This window comes from Saccopteryx leptura, chromosome 2 (genome assembly GCF_036850995.1).
Source record: "Saccopteryx leptura isolate mSacLep1 chromosome 2, mSacLep1_pri_phased_curated, whole genome shotgun sequence".
Classification (NCBI taxonomy): Eukaryota; Metazoa; Chordata; class Mammalia; order Chiroptera; family Emballonuridae; genus Saccopteryx; species Saccopteryx leptura.
Genome location: NC_089504.1, coordinates 255030588 through 255048647, shown reverse-complemented (window position 1 = coordinate 255048647; position 18060 = coordinate 255030588). Strand labels below are relative to the sequence as shown.

Genomic DNA, 18060 nt, shown 5'->3' with positions numbered 1-18060 from the left:
TGACCTCGATGGTTTTCCCCTAGCTGGATACATTTCCATTGAAAAGCTACAGAAGGTTTTGGAATTTTATCTCTAAGTAATCCCTTCTTGGTGCTGCCTTACAGAGATCATGTGTAATTTTAAGGTCTCATTCTGCCAATAAGAAAACCTGGAAAGGGCTCTTCCATTAGAAGTAGCCCCACTGTTGTCATCTGTGGCCAGGGACAGGAATGCGGGGACACAGGAGAAAGGGCCCCAGGACCCACAGGGAGGCGGTGTGAGGTGAGGAGGAAGCACTACCAAGTCTGAGCTGCTCGGCAGACACGCCCGTTGCAGAGCCAGCTGGGCAGGTGCCGAACAGTCTGAAGGGCGTGCGTTGGGGTGGAGAGGCCCAGCGTCAGGCAGGATGCGGCATGGGGAGCTAAGAAGAGAGAGGCCTGTCAGTGTCCTTAAAGGGAGTGCTGGCAGGGGCCCTGGGTGGCAGTTCTCAGTCCTCACAACAAAATCAGGGCTCTTGCTACAGCAGGTACCAGGAATGTATAGTGTATTCACAGGGCCTGGCAAGGAGAGGAAAAGTAGATGCCCCTTTTCTCTGAAAAAAGGGACTGTCAGGAAACATCACATACAGCCAGCCGCACACCCGGCCTCTGGACAGTGCGTGTCACTTCTGCCCACCACAGTCCTGCCATCCTGCCTCCGTCAGGAGGATGGCAACAATGCAATGTCCCTCACTCCCCTGCCACACCCCAGCATGCGCGGGAGGTCTTCTGAGGGCTCTTGCTGTTTTCAGACTAGATGCAGGCAAGTTTTAGAGGAGGCAGGCAGGCCCGTGCGGACGAGCTCTCGAGCTCTTGGCATCCCTCGCTTGTGCTGGGTCCACGAGCCACGCGAGCGAGGAGGAGAGGCCGCTGGGCCACACAGAATGCAGAGTGGACCCCCAGCCTCAGGAGACAGCAGGCAGTGTGTGCACACAGCCCCTGCCCGGGTCAGGTTCAGGGGAACGCAGCGCCAGCCTGGCGGCCTGGGAAGAGCCAGCCGCCTTGTAGGAAAGAAAGGACCACACGTCTCTGGGAGACTTCTGACGCTCAGACGCCGGGATCTACACTATCACCTCGCAACACCTTGGAAGCTAAATCCTGCTGTATTCCCTTAAGGATTCTCTTGGAACTCAGCCTCCAAACTCCCTCACAAAGACGCCAGGAGCCGGGAAGGAAAGGAAGCAGTACGTGGTGGACTCCAACTAAAGGGGGAGGAAGAGGAACACCTGCCCATCACGCCCCATTTCCCAAATGCCCAGTTTCCCAAACGGTGGCGGGGAGGGGGGGTGTTGTCCTGTGACATCCCCCCCACCGACCTGTGGGCTTTCGGATCATTTTAAATAAATTAAAAAAAAACAAACAACTAAAAGCACTCTTGTAACACAAAATAACCCAGGAAATGGAGGGATGGCAAATATGAAGTGTTTAATGATTTCACTTTGCTTTTCATTCCCAGCGAAAACAGAAATCACAGGTTTGAGATGGGGTAGTGGGGGCGGTTGTCAGCGGGACAAAATGAGTTATTGGAAAGTGCACCCCAGCTGTCTAGACTTTTCACCTCACTATTCGGCAACTCCATCAATGGAGGAGTAACACGGAAAACAAACACAAAGTACCCAAACGGGAACAGAGGAGAGATTTCCACAGGAGAAGTACCAGCCCTACTTGCTGATCTCAGAACTCTCGATGATGTGTCACCCCTCAAAGGTCCTTGAGGCACCATGAAGGGACGACTGAAGCTTTTAGAAAGATGACCCCCTAATAGAACGTTGTAGAACCCAGCAGGCTGACCACCTAATTGTCCTGCCTCGGTCTGCTGGGAAAGGGCCGAGACTCCTCCCCTGTGGCTGTGTGGGGACGCTCATTTCCAGCAGGAAGGACTTTGGAGAGAACGTAACTGACCCCTCCTCGCCTCCCTGGGCAAGGCCTCAGCCCTCTGCTTCAACTCCGTATCAGTGACACTGGTCTAAAAGTACCGAGAGGGACGTGACCTCTGGCAGGTACCGCCCGCACGGATCCCACGGTGATGAACACACAAGCTGACGTGAAAGGGGTGTGATGTTCAATTCACATGTGCAGCATAGGAAGCAAAAAAATGCCCTGGATTTCAGAGAGAGATAAGAAACCTCGACAACAACAACAACAAAATTTCTCAAAGATTCTCCAAGCGGCACACAGCTGATGGGTGTTTCCTAAAAACGACACCCAAACAGTCAGAGCGGACAGTGGGTGATGGGCCACCCTAGGTATGTTTCCCTCGTAGTATCTTCATCCTCCAACTACAGTAAGTGCTAGAACTGGTTAAGCCCTTTAATAAAAAGGCCATGTCTATAGGGACACTAAAAGACTGCTACCTTTCCAGTTAACGCAAACCACACCTAAATGATATAGGTACAGGGATGTTGCCAAACTTCCCCACAACTGTAATGACCCTGAATGCAAAAAAAAAGAAAGTACAAAAAAAGCAGCAAGACAATTTATATATATGTAGAATCATACCATCTTTTCATCATGCACCACTGGCTCCTCGCATCAGCAGATTAAATAGAATATTTATACAGATCCTTTATACACATCCTTTTCCCCACTCGGTGTGCCTGCCCCCGTCCAAGGCCGCACGTGGTTACGGGCTACATTTCCAGACCAGAGTCCAGTTTGAATTTGTTTCTCGCTTAGGATACGATCTGGGTCTTCTCTTAATTTTTCCGGATGTCAGCATACACCACATACTCGGACTTGTTGATCTTGTCACTGTGGTGCCCGCCAGAGTGGTCTAGCTGTGCATATATGACTGGGCCCTGGAGAAGAGAAGCTGGATTAGAGGTCTGCAACACCTGGTGGTCCCTTCAGGTGCAGTGTAGCCGCAGTGATAAAACTGATGGCATTTAGGGGCCCAGGGCGGAGTTTCCCTCTCTAGAATGTCTTCAGGAAGACTTCTTAGGAACATTCTGTCCAGAATTGATTTTAAAGCAAGATTGTCGCCAACTGTGACATGATTCTCTCCACTTTTGTACCTGTTTGGAAAATTCTATAACAATACAATATTCCTTCTCGAGAATTATCCTTATCATAAAATACCCGTCACAGAATTCCTCAACCTTTCTAAATGGGACCAGCGTCTGAAGGACTGAGATGGGTACTTCTGCCAACCTGAGACTCACCGAAATCATGAGCTCCAGAGTGATCCACGCAAGAGACCAGCAAACGCGGTGCCAACCACACAGACAGACCGAATGGTCAGTTTATACAAATGGGTATGTAAAAAGATTTCAGATACTCTTCCACATATACTTACATTGTATGATTCTTTTAGTCTGATCCTATCTTAACTAATAAAAAGACTGCTTCTTTGACATCTAAAATCACATAACAGTTTTTCCCATTTTAAAGTAAAAAAAACAAAAACAAAAAACCCCCCAAAGCCAGGATGTATGGACATGTATAGAGAAACCCTAGATGGACTAGAGGAGAAGAGGTAAGACTGAGAGGTGTCAGGTCCCAGGAAAGCCAGGGGGGCTGGGCTCCTGGGGGCAGTGGTGTGCCCTCTGACTCTTGGGGGCAGAGGTCTGAGCAGAGGCCGCAATTCAAACATCGGACAGGTGGCTGGCTGCACTCCAAGACCTGAGAGTCCCAGAGTCTAAAATTATAAACGGCAGCAAGACAAACAGAAGAGCCCTGGTTCCAGAAGAGAAGTTTAACGTGGCCCAGTCAGCTTCTCTCCTACTCCTGGGACAGTCTTCCTGAGAAGTCTACTATTGTACATTAGCTTTCAAATTGGAAACCATCAGAACAGGAGCCAAAGGCGTGTGGTTTACAATAAACAACCTTTCTGGTAGCTCCATAATCCCATTTTACTGTATGAGGTGCAGACACCCCAACTTCTACAGAGGGGACCAGTGTGGCTGCAAGGGCTTTGGCCTGGTGTGTCTAAGCCTGGAGTCACACGTGACACCCATGGCCAGAGCTGGGTGAGTGGCGGTACCTTCCATTCTGAACTCAGGGGATCTTCTTTCCGACAGCCAGGCGGTTCCAGGCATACTGGTCAACCCCTGCCTTAGCTCCTCCGTCTCCAAAATGGCAGTTAACAAACAGTATCCCTCTTAGGGTTGCTGTCAGAATTACATGAGATGCTACCTACAAATAAAGCAATGTCTAATCATTCCCATGGACATCTTGTTAAACAAACACAAGAGAATACACCAAGGTAACAGATGAAGTACACCAAGTTGCCATACTCTCTGTGTGTCTGTCTTTCGTCCATATGGGATGCTCTTATGCCTGTCAGGGGCAATGTAACATCACACGGTTAATAATGATTCATCTCAGAAAGCTGCCAGTTAAATGCAAATCCAAAGGAAGTTAAAAAAAACAAAATCTTTTCTACTGCAGCTGACCCTTGAACAACAACCCAGGTTTGTAATGGGTGGGTCCACTTCAGGTGAGCATTTTTTCCAGTGCATATATATTGAAAAGTTTTGGGAAATTTGCAACAATTTGAAAAAAAAAGATCACACAGATGAACTGCATGGCTAGAAATAGTGAAAAGATTAAGAAAAAGTTAGGTATGCCATCAATGCATGGAATAAGTGTAAGGTACTAGTGTATCCTGTCATTTATACCAGTGGTCCCCAACCCCCGGGTCACGGACCGGTTCCGGTCCGTGGGCCATTTGGTACCAGTCCGCAGAGAAAGAATAAATAACTTATATTATTTCCGTTTTATTTATATTTAAGTCTGAACGATGTTTTATTTATTTTTTTATTTATTTTTCTTTTTTGTGTGTGTATTTTTCCGAAGCTGGAAACAGGGAGGCAGACAGACTCCCGCATGCGCCTGACCGGGATCCACCCGGCATGCCCACCTGGGGGTGATGCTCTGCCCATCTTGGGGCGTCGCTCTGCCGCAATCAGAGCCATTCTAGCATCTGAGGCAGAGGCCACAGAGCCATCCTCAGCGCCTGGGCAAACTTTGCTTCAATGGAGCCTCGGCTGCAGGTGGGGAAGAGAGAGACAGAGAGGGAGGAGAGGGAGAGGGGTGGAGAAGCAGATGGGTGCTCCTCCTGTGTGCCCTGGCCGGGAATCAAACCCGGGACTCCCGCACACCAGGCCAACGCTCTACCACTGAGCCAACCGGCCAGGGCCTGCAGTTAGGTTTTTGAGGGAGTCAAAAGTTATCTGTGAATTTTCAACTGCATTGAGTGTTGGGAGCCCATCACCCTTGCATAGTTCAAGGGTCAACTGTACTCCAACCAGAATGAAAACAAAGTGTTCTCTAGGACATTGGTTCACTCCTGGTTATAGTCACTTCTGAAAATAGAACAGACTCTGAAATTAAGCTCTGTAACTTCCTGGATAGCAACCCCCTATCATAATTTATAAAGACTCATAGGGGTTGTGTTCATGGGAGGAAGAGCTTCTACCACATGACAGATTGTAAAAATGGCTACCAATCCTTTCCTGACGCCGAGCCTGTGTTACATTACCAACGCTGGAAAACGAAAATAAACCAACACAATGGTTGAGTTACTTCTCACCAGCCTCCCGAAAATGCCCAGGGATGAGCCTGTCTCTGATCAGCGACTGCGGACACTGTGGGGTGAGGTGCAGGCCCCGAAAATGGGGTGTGGGGTGGGCGAGTTCACGTCAACAGTGAGCTCCCTTTATTCCTCTCCTCAGCGCCCTCAGGAGAAATCGACCAACTCAAGAGAAAGGACACCCAGCGACGGACACCTGGAGGTCCCCTAGTGAAGCCAGCCAGCCTTTTACACAAACAGCGAAGCCCACTACTCACTACTCACTCAGCTCGACCTCTGTACAAAGAGCTCCCTCCCGGTAGGGTCTGAGTGCCTGAGGCATGAACAGACCACCGAGGACCGCCAGGCCCTCGAGTGATGCCTCTAACATGAGACAAATGATCAGATGAAAAGGGAATTCGAAAGGAACAGGGCAACATCCAGCATCAAAAGAAATCTTTTTTAAAAACTTATCTTGTAAAACAAGAAGGCGAGATACACTCAGAGAGATATGACAAAGCGTCCACGAGAACAAATACAGGGATATTATTAGAGAATAAGAAATAGCACAGGAGATGGCGTCAGAGCCGTGCCCAGCGGGTCGGGGTGATCACGAGGGTGCCGCCCGCCATCCTCGCCAGCGTGCCGGGGGCGTGGCGCTTCCTGCTGGGCAGTCTCAAGAAGCAGGAATGAAAGTGGCCCTTTCTCCGCCCCAGGGTCCCAGGACCTCGTCTGCAGCGAGAGGGAGGGTGTGAGGGGCCTCCACAATTCCCTTTGTCCCTTCTACCCGACACACAGATGCTGCTCACCAAAACTAGGGGATATTTCAAAATCCATATGAAGTGATAAAACATCCCCTAATTTTTGTGAGCAGTATATAAAGCAACAACACCTGGATTTTCCCAAACATCAACTTTTATTTCCTCAAAGTCTTCCTTACAACCCTCCGGAACAAGAAGGGGCCACTGAGCAGGGCCCAGTACTGATTCTATCCCCCACCCCATATAAAGATATAGTTTGTTTGTTTGTTTTTACAGGGACAGAGAGAGTCAGAGAGAGGGACAGACAGAGAAGAACGGAGAGAGATGCGAAGCATCAATCATCAGTTTTTCGTTGAGACACCTTAGTTGTTCATTGATTGCTTTCTCATATGTGCCTTGACCGCGGGTCTTCAGCAGACCGAGTAACCCCTTGCTTGAGCCAGTGACCTTCGGTCCACGCTGGTGAGCTTTTTAGCTCAAGCCAGATGAACCTGCGCTCAAGCTGGCGACCTCGGGGTCTCGAACCTGGGTCCTCCACATCCCAGTCCAACGCTCTATCCACTGCACCACCGCCTGGTCAGGTGCAAAAAATATAGTTTTTTTTTTGTGGTGCCGCCCCTAGAAATAAAAAAGAAATAGTTCTTGAAAATTAAAAAAAAAAAGAGACAGCAGATATTAAATACTCAATAAAAGTTGGAGGATCAAGTTGGAGAAATTTTCTAGAACAAAGAAAGCCAGAACAGAAAAAAATAAAAAGAAAGCAGTTCAGGAATGACCCTAGGAGGTGGTCCAATCCCTAATAGGAATTTCCCAAAGAGAGAAAATGAAAGGAGGAAAATTTCCAAAGAATGATTGAAGCAAATACCCTAAAACTGAAGGATATAGTTTGCAGATTAAAAGAACCCACTGCGTGGCCAGCACAATGAATAAAAACAGAAGACCCACCACAACTTTATGACATTTCAGAACATGAGGCATAAAAACCGTTCCCAGGAAAGGGCAACAGAACTGGTCCCCATGTGAAGGGGCAGGGATCAGACAGCAGCAACTGAGCCCTGGAAGCCGGAAAAGTCAGCAATGCCTCCACGAGGCGAAGGAAGACGGCTAACCTGGAATCCGACCCAACCGGCCTATCGTTCAAGCGTGAGGGAGGAGAAAAGCATTTGAGACACGCTGAAAACAACTGTTTTATCTTACAGCGCTGGAGCTCAGAGGCCTGGAATAGGTATCACTGGGCTGGGCTAACATCAGGGCCAGAGGGACCACGTTCCTGCTGGGACTCCAGGGAGAACCCGCTTCCTGGCCTTCCCTGGCTGATGGGAGCTGCCTGCATTTCTTGGCTAGCGATCCCAGCCTCTGCCATCAAAGCCAGCAGCACGACATCCCCACATCTGCCTGCATCTGACCCTGTGGCCGCCCTGTGATTACCCGCACCGATAATTTGGGAAAATCTCCCCATCTCAAGGTCCTGAACACGCTGCAGGGTCTTGCGTGACGGGCAAGGTCACGTATCCTGCGGGTTCCAGGGATGAGGATGTGGGCATCTCTGCAGGAGGTCATGATTCTGCCTCAGAATGTTTACCTCCTGTGCACCCTTTCTCAAGAAGTTATAGAGGGCGCGTTCCACTACGGCACGGGGATAAACCGAACCAGCAAAGCCCTGCAGTCCAAAGAAAGAGGGGTCAAGAAAACTCCCAGGATGACTGCTACACAACAGCCCAAAGCACAGCAGAGCCAGAGCATCTAAAGGTATGTTGCCACGAGTAGCTTGAAGCCAACGGAGTAATGAGATGTGGTTGAATGTGCTCAGAGGTCTTACCTGCAGGGTTTTGAGATGGAATGGAAATACATACTTAGAAAACCAAGCAAATAAAAAACAAGGCAAATATCAGCTTCATAAAAAAACAACCAAGAAGATTGTACAAGTAAGCAAATGTATGTGGTAAAATCGCAAACAAACAAAAAAACAGGGACATGTAACACTGAAAAATAACTACCTAGATACAGTGAGATGGCCGTACTGGGAAGAGGCACATGTGGATACAGTAGGAGGTAGCGTGCGCGCGCGCATGTGTGTGTGTGTGTTGGGAAGAAGGACTCAGATGAAGAGAGAACTAAATTCTCATTTCCATAATCTGGAGTCAATAAATAATATCTGAAACTGAAAAAAAAATTCTAGACATATAAATATAATTGGAAGGTAGATACTAGAAGAAACGGCTGAAAGAATAGAAAGTGTATGGCTACAATTTCTTTAATATCGTTTTCTCCCTTCCTTCCCTTCTCAGACCCCAGTTGGGTTGCTTGGAATTTCTGCCACGCCACAAATTATATTTATCATAGCATGGCCGAATCCCAATGCAGGCCGTGCCATGCTGGAGTCTGTGCTAAGTTCCAAGTAAAAGTTATTTCTCTTCGGTACCTCCTCCAAGAGGCAGAAATCTAAACAAGGGCGGATCCTTGTCTGTCCAGCCTGCTAATTATTCGGCGACAATGCTGACTTTCAATTTCCTCTAAAGAACTCCGACAAAATAGTTTTTCTGTTTAATTTATCAATACCGAGATCACTTGCCCTTACCCCCCACCCCTGCTAATTCATACAGTACTCTGTCTCATAAAAGCCCCTCAGTGTCAAAGACAGTTGGCTGGATTTATTTCCCTGTTCAATGAGAGAAGAATCTTTGACATGTGACAAAGCCATCCCCCGGTTCCACGTGGGCTGGCTGGAGGAGCCACATCCCGAGTCAAGGGTCTGTTAGTGGCGCTTTGGTGGGAACCTGCTCTCGGGTCGGATTCTTCTGCACATACTTATGTGGTCCACTTGAAGCAGCTCTTTTAACCCTCTTCTTTCTCTCTCTCTCTCTCTCTCTCTCTCTCTCCATCCGTCTGTCACTCTCTCCCTGTGTGACATACTTGGTGCTCTATCCCACGCCCCACGCAGTGACAGTGCCCAGCTGCAGAGCACGGCCCCGGGGGGGGGGGGCAGGGGCGGGGACAGTGGCCCCGTTACCTGGTGGGATCCAGAAGGCACGCTCTTTACTAGACCCTCTGTGTCGGAGGGGGACTTCCGTGGAGCCTGCTTAACCGGTGATGCACTCTCTGAGGTGCTGCAGCTGGGAAGTTGGCAATATGGAGAACAAATGTAAAACAAAACAAAAAAAGAATGTTTCTTTTAAATCAACGAAAATAAAACTATAGGGATGCAAGTGACAACAAGGTGACGCTGCAGATGCATAAAGAACAAAACACAACAGAACAAGGGGATGGAAACAATCACAATTCTTGAAACTGATGGCTTACTGCTCCGAGTCAGCGAAGCTACCACTGGGGAGGTCGGGAAGCCCCTGCGCTGTGAGCTCTCTGCCTAATGACAATAGCCATGTCTGCCTGAGGGACCGAGGAACGGGATTCCAGCTGGAATGCCTGTGTGTCCTCAATGTGTGGCCTTTCCCCCCTGCCATCGACCTTCCTTCAGGATAAAGATTTAAGGGTGCAAGTTATACCTTCCTGAAGACAATTATTCTCTTTTGTAATAAACCCCTCTGAAAGCATTTCAGAAATAACTGACGTGCACTCCGGCCCACCGTCTTGGCCCGTCTTACCCCTTTCATTCCCTAGTTCCCCACAGTTTGCGCCCCACAGACACAATGGCCAAACTGAGGGAGACCCCGGGAGGGGCACGTCTGGGAAAGGGAAGCTGTGGGGGAGGGGCTGCCAGGATGTACTCATCGGGGATGCCCTCATTCGATGTGCCATCATCAACAGCTGAGATCCTTTATGATATGTATATTTAAATCTTAGAGGAGTTTGGGGAGCATCACATTTAAAGTGTCACTACTCAGACTAAAGCAAACAGTGCATTCTGCTCCTGTGCCTTCTCTGAAATGCGACATTGTATGACCCAAACCGAAATGGTTTGATGATTCTAACAAAAGGAGGGTCTTGCTCATTAATAATATAATTCACAAAACACACACACACACACACACAGGCATTGTACAGGAAGAACACACATGTTGTTCAGATGATCCTAAGCCTCTGTGTCACCTACCATACCCATCTTGTGGGGGTGGTGTGCTCGGTATGTTTCTAATTCAGACGTGTGACATATGGGTGGACAAACCACAGTAGCTGTTGGGTTAGCTCAGAGCTAGCTGGTTAGCTGCCAACAAGGGAGATGGGCTGAACACACACACGAGTTGAACAGCAAACAGGCAGTGGGATTAGTTACCATGTGTCTAGTGGGAGTGGGAGGAGGAGCCCCAGCCCTGTTAGACTCCCTGGGTGACGTCTATGTCAGCTTTTCTTAACAAGTGGAAGACAAGCAGGATCTGATTCCGGCACACCGCGGTAGAAAAGGCAAAGAAAGGGGGGAAAAAACCGAAGTAAGAAGAACAGCACTCCCAGGGCCATGCAGGGTTCTAAGGCACACGCTCTGTCCCTTTATTAACCCACAAGCAAGAACTACACAGACCGGCATGTCACCACCCTGGATTAGTCTCATGTTGAAAACCAACACTCCAGTCACATGTCATCAAAAATCACTCACCATGCAAGGGGGGTAGTAGATACAGGTCACCAGGACAGAGGGGCATTCCAAGCAAGTAATATCTGAATTTGAACACTCGAGCTCGTTAAACATAGCACTGCCCGTAAAAACTAGAACCATCACAGAGTCGAGAGAGAGAGAGAGAGAGAGAGAGAGAGAGAAAGAGAGAGAGAGAGAGGTTCCCACCAGCCACCAGCCACGCAAGCCTCAGGCAGAAAAGCACAGTCCCCCGGGGTGGTTAAGGTTAGCCCGTGCACCTGCACCAGCTCGTGCTGTGGTCGGCTGGAATCGGCCTTCACTCTGTCTTATCACGTGAGTCCTACTTAGCGTATGTGGGTTAGTCTTCAGCTGGAGCAGAGAAGAGAGAAGGTCCTCCAGTTAGGCACACACCCTGGGCTCAGTGTGTCCCCTTCAAGAAGACATAAACCAAAAGGTCTACTTTTCTTTACTGCCGGTACGTGTTGGTGTTCAACCCTTATTATCCCCCTTGTGATGAGTCCAGCCATGCAGTCAAGCAAGATCAGAGGAATTAAACTGCCAACAAAACTATAAAAAAAAGAGAAGCCCTGTGTGACCACATCAGGGGTATGTGTGTGTGTGTGTGTGTGTGTGTGTGTGTGTACGTCATTTTATTGATTTGTTTTATATTTGCCTAACAGGAAAGAAGAACCTTATGAGATTATTTGCCAAGAGATGAAAATTAAACTCTGAAGTCAGGTAAAAGTTGTAGGTCTGCGCTTAACACCACCCAATGGCAGGGTGGACGGTACTGAAACAGAGCTCAGCCTGCCCCTTGGCTGGCCGGGCACACCACCCCAGGGAAGAGACTGTGACACGTTAGTGTCCCCGCCCACGTTTACTAAGAGTGGCCAAGATGTCTGCTTGCCCGCCTCCAAACACCTCCCTAAGGGGACTGCCTCATTCAGGCATGAAAACAGATAGGAGCTCATTCTTCACAATTCCTTTATCCATAAAAAAAAAAAAAACACATAAGTTTTTATAAACCCTGATTCCTTCCCTCTGCCCCCCCCCCCCCCCACTCCCCGGCCTCCGGAAGCTGTGTTTCTCACCCCGTGTAATCCCGTTTAGAGTTTTTCCTTCTGTGGAGGACGGCCAGAATCATGCTGATGAGCAGGGTGAGACCCACCACCACGGCACTCACGATCCCCACCACCACCCACACAGGAAACATGGGCAACGCCTCTGGAGAGAAAGAACAGAACAGCGTTAAGGTCCATGGTAGCAGAGATAAGGATTCTATTGAGTCAATAAGTAAATGTCTTCCTTGAGCCTTTATTGTACCTGTTAGGCTTAAATTGGCTACTTTAAATCCGCAGCCCCTTTAAAACACAAATTCTCCTCACCCAACTTCTCACTTGGGCTCAAAACAGAACATTCACACCCCCCACTGTGAGGTTTTAGTTAATTTGCTTGCTAGGCTATTCTCTCTTAATGGCTTCCTGGCCTTCACTTTGAAATGTAGCAAAAAGTGTACCTTTCCAGGAAAGTCAGGGAAAGCTTGCACTGGAGAGGGGCCTATTAGGGAAATTTAAATCACAATAGTTGTTTGTGAAAGTCTAGCCACAGCCTCAGGCCCCAGCTATTCCTGGGAGATTCCTGACCTCTTGGCTCTCTTCAAAATGTACCAAGGACACCAGAAAGAACCAAGCTGATTAAGCCTTAAACCAAAACAAAAGAGAGAACTTGTGTTTCTGCAGCAGAATTTCCCTCCTCATGCTCATGGTCAAGTCAGTGACCAAGGCCACAAACCCGGATATGCTAATCTGAACAGGTCCAGGAGCAGGCACCCCTATATCTAATGCACACTCCTGCAGCTCAGGGCTGACACCTTTGCTGGTCTCGGTTCGCTTGAACCCAGGTGCTTTTAAAATAAACTTTCCTTTTGGAACACCCTGGCCTCAAGTTTTCGGTTCTGCTCCTGAGGTTTCTGCCTTTCAGCACCCTGTATTATTATCCAAATGAAGAGATCCTAGCAGCTAAGGAAGAACGAGGTGCAGAATGAAGCGTTTCCTGCACATACAAGCCCTTCCAGTGCGCTGAAGTCAAAGGAAAGCTGGGATGTGAATCTACCCCCAAATCCCAACCCCCATGGACAGGGTAGACGTTGTCTCAAAATGAGATACTGGAACCTGCACTTCCTGGTGCTTCTCCAAAAAGGGAAAAAAAGCTGTCCTGTTTTTACAAATATTAAAATTTTCTCAGGGTGGTGGTGGGGCACCTAACCTGGTGGTGGTGCAGTGGACAGAGCGTCAGATTGGGATGCAGAGGACTCAGGTTCAAAACCCAGAGGCCCCCAGCTTGAGCACAGGGTTCCTGGCTTGAGCCCGGGGTTGCTGGCTTGAGCCCAAAGGTCACTGGCTTGAAGCCCAAGGTTACTGACTTGGCAAGGGGTCGCTGGCTCAACTGGAGCCCCCAGTCAAGGCACATATGAGAAAGCAATCAATAAACAACTAAGGTGCTGCAACAAAGAACTGATGCTTCTCATCGCTCTCCCCTCCTGTCTGTCTGTCCTTCTCTCACTCTTTCTCATCAAACCAAACAGAAAAAAAACAACTTTCTCCAGAAGAATATCGACCTGAGTGAATCTGGTCGTCTCATTAACACTGAAAAATGAATACTCCTGAGCTTGGATCGACAGGCTTCAGATGGCAGGGATGTTCATGGAGAACATCTGGCTACTCAGCTGGCCTGTGGGCAGCACCCCCTACTCCTGGGTTCCCAGAGACCAGGAGCGCAACTGCATGGCAAAATGCTCCTTGCACACAGCCTGAAATGTCCCTCTTGTTTCCTGCCTGAACATGCAACCAAGAGGACTGTGTCATTACTGCAAAAATCCTCAGGGAGTACCTTTCTCTACCACGTAGAGCCGAATGTGTCCTGGCTTGGTGACAATGTCAGGAGGGTTTTTGACATCACAGATGTAGGTGCCATTGTGGATAGACTGCATATTTTCTATATTGATTGATGCATCTTTCTTGCTGAGGTCTCCAGCCCACCGGATTCTGTTCTTAAATGGTGGGTCATCCCCGGGAAATCCTTGCCCTTGGGAGTAGTAGAAAAACTGCAATTAGAAAAAAAAGGACAAAAAAAAAAAAAAAAGAAAGAAAGAAAAAAAGGACACGTGAGCTAGTCCCAAAGGCAGAAGCTCTCAATACTACAACAGGCATGCCTCGAAAGGCTCTTTACAAAGACTTCATATGGAAAGATGTACATTGGATACAAATCTCACATGGAACCCAAGACAGACAGGGGTTTGAAAATCATGGGGTCCAACCCTGTTTCAACTGAAAAAATATACTCATCTGTCATTTCTCATCCTCTCAATATCTCAGTGATACAGTGCTTTCCACCCATATTTTTATAAATAAGAAAACAGGCACTCAAAAAAGCCATTTGCCCAAGGTCACAATGAATACTTGATGACCCAGAGTCCAAGTCAGGCCATCTTCAAAACCCATGCTCTTAGGACGATGTGCTGGCGTGCCAGCCCATGCTAAGGACCCCTGACCCAATTTAGCTCAACACTTAAGAGGAACTAGTTTATAGTTACAGCTGCAAGTAGAAAATTCTTACAAGCCTCAGCAGTTAGGCTTAGATCTAATCTTGCTAACAGAGGCAGGATGCATTCTTGTGTTTCAGCCTTGCAGATATTACAGGAAGGTGGTTTGTTATCTTTAGAACAATGTGTACTTTTGCAAGGTATTGTGCAAACGTGCTAAAACAACTGTAACCTTGTGGTTTTTGCCTTTAAATACCCCTCTCCCCCTGAGCTCATTACTGTTCACTGCTTCCCGGTCAGGGAAACCATTGGACAGATATCAGCCGTCTAATAAAGGCTCTTCAAATTCCTAATCAATTCGGGCTCTGACTCAGTTTCTCCTGTGTTGCACTGCAACATCTGGAGGCCCCAGCGAGATTCACCAGACTTTTCTGGTGCTTGAGCTGGAGCCCATTCGGGCCTTCGGGTGCCCTGCCTAGGGAGAGATCTCTGAGAGACGCTCCACAGCCCCAGGCATGAGGTGGCTGGAGGAACCAAAGGAACATCTACTCAACTGAACATTGAGCCGCTCAGGATCTTAACGGTAAGAAACTTGGTCCGGAGAGGTTGGGGTGCCCCCACAGGGTCTGCGGCAGGGCTGGATGCAGCATATCCTCCGCAACCCAATCCTGGCACACGACGGTGGCCAGTAATCTCAGGTTTGGTTTTTTTCTCTTTATACATTATCTGGGGTGTTTATCTAGTTGTCTTTCTCTAGATGTGGCGGAGTGCGGCAGCAGAGGCAGGGAAAGTAAAGGCAGTTGAGCTGCAGCTGGCTGCACGAGAAGTGGTGGAGAAAAAAAATAGAAGCGGCAGGCTCCTCTCACAGCTCTGGGCATCTGCTCCTCCCCCTCGGGCACCGGGAATCCCAGGCACCAGGCTGATTCCCTTATATTGACTAACAAAGAAACCTCTTTCTTGGCTCAAGGACTGTGCCAAGTGATTAAGACAAAGGATTTTAACAGTACAGTAAGCTAAGGGCTACCATCGCCTTGCTACAGCCCCCCCCCCCCCACGCGCTTTGGCTCTGGGGAATCCCCACCTCATACCTAGAGCCAGACTCGAGGAGAAGATACTGGGAATACTGCCCCTTCTAAACCCCACTGCTTTAGCCATAATAGTCAAGAATTGTAAGAAAGGGTTCTCAGGGAATTATAGGGTTACTATGTCCCTGAGGAAATTGAGAACCTTATGTAAACTAGAATAGCCCACTGTTAGGAAAATGAGTTTGTAAAATTTGTGTTTTTTGAGTTTGCTACCCCAACCCTTATATTGACTTAATGTTGTAAAGCACTGTAGGTCAAAAAGAGGGTTAGCATCTCTTTGCCAGCTGGGTAGCCACAAAATAGTGACTACATTTTGACCATTCCTTATTTTTCTCAGTAAATCAGTGGTTCATTAGGGGTAGTAGTTTATAATCCTCTTATTGTAAATTATACTATATTTGTACTAATGATAAGGAATATAGAATTGTATAGTCTGCCAAATACAAAGACTTCCTTTTTGTACCAAGGATCCATTGTTGTAGAAAAAATATTTTCTATGTTAGAAATGTATATGTTATTTCAAGAGTCTTTTGTTAATTCTCCTTTTTATTTGCTATTTCATAGCCCTGTGATGTTGAAATCTTAGTTTAAATATTAAGGGATATGTAATAATTACTAATGATGTCTTTTTATATAGTGTATAAATGTTTAGCTTATCATTTTTGAAGCAGTAATTGTTCAATATTAGTTCACCAAACTCACAGTGACAAATATTACTATTGATTAGCTTAACAGTTGAATTCTCTCATAATAGGCAGAAAGGAGAAAATAGATAACTAATTGCAGTAGTAGAGAACATTTCAGTTTTGTGCCCAGATTAAAACGGCTAAAGGATGTGAACAGAAATCTGTTTCTCTTGAGCTTTTTAGGCATTATCTGTTAGAGTACATAAAGTTACAGCATAAATAAGGTATGTTTTCTTAGAAGGTAAAAGGGATTTATAATTGAGTATAAGATTTATTTTATAAAATATTAGTCATTTCAGTTGGTGCTTTTAACTAGATCTTTAGAATTTGAGGCACAGATGTAATAGAAAATAGTTTAAATACTTCTTTCCAAGTGACCTCTAGAATTAGAAAGCTCAGAATCCCCTTTCTCGGGTAAGCCTCAAGCCTTAACGGGACTGTTAAAGATTCTGTACTGTACATATGCTGCCCCACTTAGGACAACTGAGACCACCTCGAGAAAATGTTTTTAATTGTCTAGCCTAAGCGGGACCCTAGCACCCAAGCAAATGAGGAAATTTTTGGACACTTTCCACCAGTTTCTATTAGCCAGGCCCAGAGAAGATACTCAGAAAAAGAATCATAAGTTTGTCTAAGGCAGGGGTCCCCAAACTTTTTACGCAGGGGGCCAGTTCACTGTCCCTCAGACCGCTGGAGGACCAGACTATAAAAAAAACTATGAACAAATCCCTATGCACACTGCACATATCTTATTTTAAAGTAAAAAAACAAAACGGGAACAAATGCAATATTTAAAATAAAGAACAAGTAAATTTAAATCAACAAACTGACCAGTATTTCAATGGGAACTAGGGGCCTGCTTTTGGCTAATGAGATGGTCAATGTGCTCCTCTCACTGACCACCAATGAAAGAGGTGCCCCTTCCAGAAGTGCGGCGGGGGCCGGATAAATGGCCTCAGGGGGCCGCATGCAGCCTGCGGACCATAGTTTGGGGACCCCTGGTCTAAGGTGTCAGAGGTTATTCAGGATCCTTGGACGACCCCTGCAGCTTTCTTAGACTGTGGAAAGCTTACAGAGTCTATGCATCTCCAAACCCAGAGGTGCCAGAAAACACTAAGGCAGTCAATTTAGCCTTTACATAGCATTCAGCTCTAGAAATTAGAAAGGAAATGTATTATAAGTTTTAAAAAGGTAGAAACATCAGCTGCTAAAAAAATCTAAGCATTTCAGAAGGGACACTGCTCCTCCCTCACTCACATAACTAACTCTGTTTGGCCCCTAAGATGGCTGGTTAGCCAAAGATGGGTAAGATTCCTGAAGGCAGGAACAACCTAAGACAGGCACAGTCGAAGAGGGGCCATCAGGAGAAGGCTTATAAGAACAAAGGTGAGGCTCAAACCCTCACCCCAACAATGCAGGAGACTGCTCCCCTAAAATAGTGGCCATCATCCATTGTCCGGAGCACCAAAAGAGGGGGACTCCTAGAAACTCAAGAAAAAAACAACAAGCAGCTGATGATACTACTAATAAGGTAGCCTAAAATCAGTGGGGTTTTTAGGAAATTTACGTAACTTTACTGGAACCCTTGTTGCCAAAGGTTTTTTTTTTAACCAATTAGAAAAAGATTTTGCCAGCAAGAAAGGGACAACTGAGAATAAGAAGAAACAATTAGAAAAGTCAGACTTAGAATCTAATAAAGAAGGCATAATGCCCGGGTGTTTAGTCTGTGCCCAAATAAATGCTAAGCAAAGTAAAGAAATTATAAAGAGAAACAGGGAGAGAGGAACTTTCCCAGGCGAACATTTAGAAATAGATTTTTAATAAAGTACAGTGGTACCTTGAGATCCGAACAGACCAACATACGAATTTTTTAAGATACAAGCTGTGACTGGGTCCGTATTTTTGTTTGAGATCCAAGCGAAATTCTGAG

The 18060-nt window shown here is 47.0% G+C and overlaps 1 protein-coding gene across 4 annotated transcripts in view; it reads right to left on the bottom strand.

Annotated features, from left to right (window-relative positions):
* Positions 1–1417: 1417 nt before the first annotated feature.
* The window catches only part of MPZL1 (myelin protein zero like 1), a 43071-nt gene continuing 26428 nt past the window's right edge, over positions 1418–18060 (bottom strand). For 2 of the 4 annotated variants that reach the window (XM_066371418.1, XM_066371419.1), the window contains 5 exons: positions 13708–13902; positions 11910–12042; positions 9301–9403; positions 7873–7950; positions 1418–2815 (listed from right to left, as the gene is read on the bottom strand). In XM_066371418.1, the coding sequence (XP_066227515.1) occupies positions 2714–2815; positions 7873–7950; positions 9301–9403; positions 11910–12042; positions 13708–13902 (611 nt within the window). In that variant the 3' untranslated portion in view covers positions 1418–2713. Of the gene's footprint in view, positions 2816–7872; positions 7951–9300; positions 9404–11909; positions 12043–13707; positions 13922–18060 lie in introns of all 4 variants that reach the window. The other 2 variants (XM_066371416.1, XM_066371417.1) reach the window with 2 other exon arrangements.